The 8,858-nt window shown below is 41.2% G+C and overlaps 2 protein-coding genes across 2 annotated transcripts; one reads left to right on the forward strand and one right to left on the reverse strand.

Moving 5' to 3' along the window:
- The first annotated feature begins 1,599 nt into the window (after positions 1 to 1,599).
- LOC116840446 (39S ribosomal protein L2, mitochondrial) lies at positions 1,600 to 4,078 on the forward strand. The gene is made up of 2 exons (XM_032807153.1): positions 1,600 to 2,031; positions 3,312 to 4,078. Exons 1-2 carry the CDS (start codon positions 1,809 to 1,811, stop codon positions 3,989 to 3,991), a joined length of 903 nt encoding a protein of 300 aa, XP_032663044.1. The 5' UTR covers positions 1,600 to 1,808; the 3' UTR covers positions 3,992 to 4,078.
- LOC116840444 (sideroflexin-1) lies at positions 4,069 to 8,634 on the reverse strand. The gene is made up of 4 exons (XM_032807148.1): positions 8,137 to 8,634; positions 7,320 to 7,502; positions 5,630 to 6,018; positions 4,069 to 5,436 (listed from the first exon to the last, which is right to left on the reverse strand). The coding sequence occupies exons 1-4, from the start codon at positions 8,316 to 8,318 to the stop codon at positions 5,192 to 5,194; spliced, it is 999 nt and encodes a 332-aa protein (XP_032663039.1). The 5' UTR covers positions 8,319 to 8,634; the 3' UTR covers positions 4,069 to 5,191.
- Between the last annotated feature and the right edge of the window lie 224 nt (positions 8,635 to 8,858).

The raw sequence follows: 8,858 nt of genomic DNA on the forward strand, positions 1-8,858 counted from the left end.
TATTTTATGTTTAACAAATTATTAATTATTATAATATTTATTATTACTTATAAATGTTTTAAAGAAAGAAGGAACATAATATTAAAAAATAAAGAATGTCTGGCCTGCCGCCGAGTCATACTACTACCTCGATTTGCCAGTAGAAACAGTGGCGGCTCGTAGCGGACAGTTTAGAACTATATTTTAGTATAATATTGATTTCCAAGGCTTGTGTGTATGTTGCGTGCAATTCATTTACCTAACGAGTTTGAGTCTCAGCTAAATGAGGTTTAAATCTCGGCTAAATAGTCCCTATGAATTTTAATAAAAAACCCACGTTGTAATACGATTTAACGTGACAAATCAGGTGAACTTTTGATTTCGTGATTAAACAGCAGATAAACTTCTTATTTCTATTTAATAGGAATAAATATAAGTTTGGAATTCGAATCAAGTATACATATGTAGTAAATACATACAAGCGCTATAGGAGATCAATGAAGTTGAGTGATATAATTTAATAAATTGTATTGGAATAAGCTACAGACAACAGAGTTAATTGAATTTGAAAATATCGAGGAGACAATCAATCTATCGAAAGATCTGAATCGATAATTGATTCATCATGTATCGCGCATCTCCAACCAGAGAGAAGCATGAGAGCGGCCACCAGCCTGATTTCAATAGCCAGAGCTAGACGCATTTTTGAGATGCCATCTAACAAAGTGCACCTTTACTACGTTCATTAGGCACATTTTCGCGGTGGTAACGATAAAATACTTCTGGTTTTCTTTCCGTTGTACTTCCGTACAATGATAGTACAATGACAGTAAAGACCTTTGCACGTAGAAAAATTTTAACCGTAACCGTAAGGACGTAAGAAAACTGACCAATCACAGTCGATTATTCCTCGAATGTAAGGAGAATAATCAACTCTGACTGGTTAGTATTTGGTTTGATTGGTCATTGATTTTCGCGTTTGCAAAGGTATATTTTCGGAAATGACGTAACGTATGCGTATTTTGCTCTGCATCGTCTCTTGGATGTCAATGTGTGTTAATGTCACTCTACTCTCTCAGTAACACGCCCAGAATGTTGAAAATAATTTTCCAATATCCCAAAGTCGCGTTCTGAACGTTGGATCCACTATATCTCATCATATCTAAATTTTCCCGCTAAATTATTAAGTCGAGATTTGAACCGATGTATTTGGCGTCTCCCCTAAACTATTTAACCGAGATTCGAACCGAGTTATTTGGTCTCCGGTATTATTTGTATTATTATAAATTACTAGTTCTATTAAGATGAATTGTGGGACAGATTGTGCTCTTTGAGTCACTTTGATATCTTTAGTCGTTGCTGAGAAATGTCCGAAAAATGCAATCGGTAGCGAAATGGCTGTCAGCGACGTCGAAAATTACGCACCCTTCCACTGCTTTAATGAACCTTTATTAATAGTATTATTATAGTATATATTATTAGTATTACCACCGCAAAAATGCGTCTAACGAACGTAGTAAAGGCGCATTTTGTTAGATGGCGTCTCGAAAATGCGCCTTACTCTGGACGCTAAAATCAAGTTGGTGGCCACTCTCAGGCTTCTCTCTGCTCCAACTCAATCTAAGGCTGTATTCGAGGAGACGCTATTTAGCGCTATGAGTGTGTTCTGTCCTTGTTTATTTCTAAAAGTTGAACAAGGACAGAGGATGCTCGTAGCGCTAAATAGCGTCTCCACGAACGCAGCCTAAGTGTGACATCTAAGTGTGTAATCTAGAGCCATCTATTGGGAGAGACAGAAAGAGAGAGAGAGAGAGTAGATTAAAGTCAAGATGTCTGCTGCAATGTTGGCACGTCGCATTTTCTGTCAACAAATATCCGATTTAACAGCCTCAGTGTTGAATCAAGTACCAAAGAGGTTTCGATGTAAATTCGTGAAAGTACCGAAACCGGGCATAAATGGTAAAAGTTATCGAAGAATCGTCCATTTCAAAGATGAATACACGGTGGAGCCGTTGCAAGTGACGAATTTAGGTGGTAGAGATCCTGTTACAGGTACGTGAGGTAATACCGTTCTCATAGTGTTATTTGCGATAAATTATAATTCCGGAGCTCCCTATCATTATAAAGCAATTGGTAAATTTACGTCAAAGCGAAAAAAAATAAGTGACAAATCGAAATTCTCGTACTCCTCATGTCAACAATATAAAGCGTTGTTGTTAGACATATTTAAGCATTTCCTCTGCAATAGTTTAAAAGTTAATAGCTTTATACTTGAATACTAGTATTTTATCGTATTTTCAAAATGTTGTCATTTAAAAAATCACTTGACACGCGTTCATGTCGACATAACCTCAAAGATTATACTATATAGGTTATAATATATTCAGCATGATAGCTGTGGATAGAATTCATATTAGATGTTGTATTTTTTTGGCTCTTCACTTCAACTTGACAAAAATATCATGAAATTATCGAGTCTCTGTCTAAGTGTTGGTGCCATAATTGACAGAACCTGCAAAATTCAGTTTCTGTTTGTTCCAAGGGAACGGTCCAGTTTTCCTGCTGCGTAACAAACCTAGGACTCACATTGACTGATAAAGCAAGAGATACAATTAGAATATTGGTTTTGGTATACTGGTCATCAAAAAGTTATTTTAGATTGTCGTTCCTTTTGATTCATGCAACATGCCTTAGAAGCACTTGTGAACAATTAGTATTTCCTGAAAAATAAGTGACATTCACAAAATTCATTATGACTTTGTTGTCATTAAGCTGTCAAGTTTTAGATGTGAAAAACTTAGTACTCTGCCCAACACTGTATAAAGAGACGAGGAATCTTTTTGAATTATATAATTGAACATGTCTTTGATTCTTTTATAAATATAACTAGAATTTTGTAAACAACAAAAAGAAGAGACGAATAAGAAGAACCTCTGCACACATCTAATATCGTATACATAAATTTAAAAATAATAAATAATAGAAATAAATTACATTAATTAATTGAAATCGATACACTTAATTTATCAGCAGAAATGAGTGGGAAACGTAGAAATTTGGGGAACCGTTGGAAGATAACGCAGGAGACTTACATATCGACTCACGTTAATCGTCATTTACTTCAGCAATCAACGTTATATTTGCCACATGCAGAATTCGGCTGAATGACGTAATGATAAAATTCCCGATCGCGATAGAAATACTTTCGACGAAATACCGCGTAGAAACGTGCAAATTTTGCGAAGCATATCGTTCTCCTCCTTCCTCTTTCATTTTAAGCCATGCATAATCATCATTGGAAGTACCAATCGCCAAATATATCCCTGAAACAGGTAGAGTAGTGGCTAATGGTATCGGCGGTGGTATAAAGCACAAGTACCATTGGATCAAATGGGTCAGGGACGGGCCGAAAGACCTGAACGAGCCGCCCAAGGAGGAGAAAGTCTTAGAGATCTTCAAAGATGGTTGCAGAACTGCTTTCGTCGCGTTGGTCGCCACGGGCCGCGAGTTGAAGTACATTTTGGCTACGCAGAACATGAAACCGGGCGACATACTGCGCACTCACCAGGGAATACCGCGTAATTTTATACGACCATCGGAGGGAGATGCCTATCCTCTCGGCGCTCTGCCGGTGGGGACCATAGTGAGTTGCGTGGAGATGTACCCAGGATTGGGTGGCAGCCTGATACACGCGGCTGGCACCTTTGGTACGGTGACGGAGCACAATGAAGATCGTGTGATCGTCCAGATGCCCAGCAAGAAGCACTTCAGCTTGCACCAGACGTGCATGGCCACGGTCGGCCGACTATCGAACGTCGAGCACGGCTCCACGCCGATCGGCAGCGCGCAGAAAAATCGTGAATTGGGAAATCGGCCGAGGAGCGGTCTCTGGCATCGCAAAGAAGGCAGACATGGCCGGAAGATCAAACCACCTCCACCCGTGAAGAACATCGATCCAAAAGGCCCCCCGAAGGTCGAGACGTACGTCTTGAACATATGTGGTTACCGCTGATAAGCTGCGCAGCGGACACGTAATAATCATAGCGATTAAGCAACAGGTATACGTAATAAAAACTCATACAACACTGCTCGGAACATACAATAGTTTATTGTCTTTGTTAACCCTGAATCTTCTGAACCTTACGAAATTACATAACATGAAAGTCGAAATGGAAGAGAAGATATGTAGCTGTACGTGCGTTCGCAGTTAAGAGAATCGCAGCCGATGTCGGGTGCATCGGTGATTCGGTAGGTTTCCGTAGCACGACAGCTAGGAGTGTAGATTGTTTACGGAAGTTTAAGTCACTCAATGTTGAATTGAGTGGAATTCGCGCAGAAAGGAGGAGAGCCAATAAGGCCAATTTTTGGGCCATGAATGTCGCACTTTCTTGATGAAATATTCGTATAGTTAAGGTTGAGAGCTTTCCAAAACGCCTTATAAAAACTTTTTTACGTTGGAGAAAACTAAAGTTACGCGCCTTCAAAATTTTGATAATGAGGACCACAGAATAAGCGATAGCAATATTTACTTCTCTATAAGAATTAAATAAACTATTTTTATTGCATTAAATATATAAAAACAATATTCTACTATAAAACTATATGTAAAATATAATATATTCTGCATATAAAAAAAGGTAAATATTGACAAAAACGAACCACCTTCCGAGGACGATAATCATATATATTGTCAAAGTCATTACATTCAAAAGTAATATTCAAAAGATTTTAGTCGTCGCTCATTGTTTGTTAAAAAGTTATTAACAAAAGAAGTTTTATAAAACTCTGCTATGCTATGATAGTTCTCATAGAGACACGCACGCACAAATAGTTGTACAAACACACATATAAATAAAATAAAAATAGTTTATTTAGTTCTTATAAAGAAGCAAATATTACTATTGTCTATTCTGTGGCCCTAAACTTTGAAGGCGCGTAACTCTAGTTTTCCCCAACGTAAAAAGTTTATAGGGCGTTTCGGAAAGCTCTCAATCTCAAATATTTCATCAAGAAAGTACAACATTCATGGCCCAAAAATTGACTTTATTGATTCTTCTCCTTTATCTATTGCGGAACGCGCATTCGTTGCCCGAATGCCACGCTCGCGGGAATGCTTCGTCTGTACCTGAGTTTCGAGAGAGTAGGCCGTGCTCTTGAACCTAATATAGAGATAGAAGTCGTGAAGACGCACGTGAGGATCCCAAGTCACTCTTCAAAGGCCCTTGTTGTAGTATACTGTGTCCAGTTTTGGATGGGACGACTGTATATTGTTGCGCACCTCTGGCTCCAGTTGATACACCGGGATAGCGACGCGTTGCGCGAAAAGAGCGCAGCAGAGCGGCGTCGCGAAGGTGAGACAAACCCCACAGATGAGGACCTGAATCGGCCCAGCGGCCCATTTCATGTTACGCAGCATCCGCTTCCGGTCCAAGTAATTCATTATTATCGGCGCTAATACTGCAACGATAAAAACAGAATGAAACGTCTCAAACGTTGCACGAATCCTTCGCGACGAGTCGACTTTGTCGACGATAAACGTTAAAGAGGGCAAGCTTATTCAATTGTTAACGCATGCAAATCAGTCAGAGTCAGATAGGAAGAGCTAGAACATTTTCCTTAGTAAGTACTTGGTTAACGAATGTTAACTTACTCATGCTCGGAGAAGCCATTAGTATTCGCGATAACGTGACGGACGTAATCGCTTGTTTTGCCGCTCGCTTGCTCTGGCCAACCTTCGATCCTTCTGCGTTCTGTAATTCAATACCATCCTGTAGTTCAGTGATCCTCATGAGGGGAATGTTCACGCAATTAGCTGCCGCGACCGCCGCCAACGGCACCAAACGGCCTGCCAATGGGGGCCCATGTTGGGCCAGACGATTCAGGCTCAGCGCCGTGATGACGGCACCTCCGGTGGCGCCTACGTAACTCCGGGTTAAGGTCTCCGACGAGATCGGGTTGGAGCCGCTGCGGTTCGTGTAGTTCACTATAGCGTTGAACGACTGATTGATCCATTGCCAGAATATCACGGCCGGCGTGGACCTAAATTTATTCATTTTTAGTTTTTCATCGATTAATCGCGCAAGCATCACTCGTGTCCCCACGAATGCGCGGACTCTCGGCGAATTTAGGCCGTGCTAGCCAAAGAAGACACGCGGAAAAAATGCTGTCGCTGTATCAATAGAAGTCTTCTTTTCAATTAAATTGTGAATTAAATTCAATATCAATTCTTTCACACGAGTTATTCTCAATTTTACTACGTTTTCTAGAAGTATAGGAGTAGTAGGCTGTCGGTGGAGCTTGCTAAAGAACATGATAAACTTTTTGATAGTACAACGTTCAGTTCTTTTATAAGATGAAAAATGTTAAAGGAAGAAATTGCATCGATAAAATTGACCAACAGCGTCATTTCTGAAGTAAGACTTTTTTATTCAATCGCAGTATTGTTGAAACCACTGTTGGGCGTTAAAGGATTCAAATTTTCTTTGACTAAAATAATCGATGAATCTATAATCAAGATTAATCAATCGTCATCTGTAAAATAACGAATAATTTCATCGATTGATGAAATTAATTATTAATCAAACTTTGATACAATTGATTTTTCCCGATGTGTTTTATAACTGTCTTGTATGTCTTTTACTTTGCCATTGAAAAAAGTTCAGGACAAGATCGAAACGTTTTATTTATGCTTGTTTATAAATCAATATCATTGACTGTAACGTAATTTGAATAATCCTCTTATGATACTAAGGGCCGGTTTTTCAATGGTAGTTTAAACTTAGATTTCAACTTAAACTCTGTTTAAACAAAACAAACGCATTGTTAGAATAGAGTTTAAACTTGAATCCAAGTTTAAGCTGCTATTGAAAAACCGGCCCTAAGATATCAATCTATGGGCTCTATATGGGCTGTCAGTGACTCATTTTACTTAATTTTTTATTTTATCATCGGAATCTTCAATTATTTGTTTTATCGATTAATTATGTTGATACGGCAACATTTTTTCTCTATGGAAAATAATGCAGCACAGAAGCGCTCAAAGCGAGGGCAGCTTTAACGTTGACGCAGCGATAGCCGGATGACGCTAGTATATTTCAGATTTCAAAATTTTTTATCGCGATTCGTGACTGAGAATCAATACAATCGCGTATCGCATCGCTTCTGAAACTGGATTTCGAACAACAGCTAATAGATATCGTTATCGGGTCAGTCACGGCGAGCGCTAGGTCATGTTTTATATTTGACACGAGGCGTATCGTAGAAGTCGAAGTCCGCCTGTCGCGCTCATCGCAAGTGACTTCTCTGCCTGACGCGCGTAGACTTCGATTTTGATTACGTACTTATAAAACGTCATCATGCAGCCGGTTATTAGCATGTTCATGGGCACTTGAGCGCTCATACGGCCTATTAACAGCATCTTCTCGCCGGTGTCGGGATGGAAGGCGCTGTCATAAAGATATTTGTATCGCCATAAATCGTCCACGGTGATTCCGAGCTTTCCCAGGTCCTCGCTCTCGTTCTCTCTGCGATCATATTAAGATTACGCAAACCGCAACCCAATCCGCCTGGTCGGGGAAACACGACCAAGCAAACAAGCAAAGTTGCGCATATCAAAGTGCAAAAAATACAAGACACCTTAGGTAAGAGTATCAATTCTCGAACACTGATCTAATTCTGGATATTCTTATTATCTTGGTCTTTAAATGCGAATGGTCAAAAATGGTCGGATTTTTAGCATCGAGAATACATGTAAAACTGAATCAAAACCCAATAAAAATGTTCAGGGTTCATGTGTCCCGGCATTGGTACTTTTATCTTACACATAGAAATTAGAAATCAGATTACAAACGATGACGCGAAACAATCGGGGAGACGCGTGACTCTGTGTCTCTCTCTCTCTTATTGTTTCTCTTTCTCTCTCTTCCTCTCAAGCGAACTTATTTATCGAGCTTCTCCTCCTCCAATCCGATCGAACGTTCGATAAGGAAGTCGCCGGGTAATCAAGTCTAATTCATGACGCAAACAGATACCACTTATACATGATGTTAACGGCAACACGTAGACATTGGCCACGCGCGCCGCCACGATTGCGCGTTCTCTCGCTGAAAGGAAGCGAGGAAACCGAGAAAAGCGACTAATTATAGCTGAAACGGCTACCTGTACATCTTGACGACCTCGCGCGCGCGCTCAAGTTCCTTCTTTGGGGCGAAGATATTGAGCGGATTCGTCACGGTGAGAAAATGCAGAGCCCTACCGCGGTAAGAGCTCTGATCCCAGTACGGTTTGTCGATATTTACGCTCCGTATGGAGGATACCTCGTTCTCCGCTATCACCGGCATCTTCGTCCGCTCGTGTTCTACGCGTGTTCACCTCTCATGCGATCACGACGACGACGAAGACCGGCGCTACACCCACGACGAATGTCTCCTCCCCGTCCTCGTGCTCTTCCTCCACCTTTCTCCTTCTCTTTCACCCCGCTTCTTCAAGCCCGTCGGCAGCACGGGGCTTTCGTTAAAGAGCCGACGGCGCTCGCACCTGTGACGAGCACCTGCGCACTTGCCAGCAGTCTGTCAGACTCCAAAGAGACGGCATACGTGATGCTCTGTACCACAGGACAGGCTGTTCACCTAGCTCCCAGCCAACTGACCCATTCCAGAGACCAGGCGCTGGCGCTCTCCCTCCCTCGCTGTCTCTCTCTCTCTCTCTCTCTCTCTCTTTCTCTCTACTCTTTTGCCTCCTTCTCTTTCCTCAACTCTCTGCTTCCTACGCGCCCACATAGTTCTGACACCCGTCTCTCCCCTTCGCCTACCTCGTGCAATTCATCCAGCTTGCTCCCACCGTATTCATCGATAAGAGCGCGTGTTGCGCGCGCACCAGCA

The sequence above is a fragment of the Odontomachus brunneus genome, unplaced genomic scaffold (genome assembly GCF_010583005.1).
Source record: "Odontomachus brunneus isolate Ranch 3 - 2012 unplaced genomic scaffold, Obru_v1 Obru_scaffold_010, whole genome shotgun sequence".
NCBI lineage: Eukaryota > Metazoa > Arthropoda > Insecta > Hymenoptera > Formicidae > Odontomachus > Odontomachus brunneus.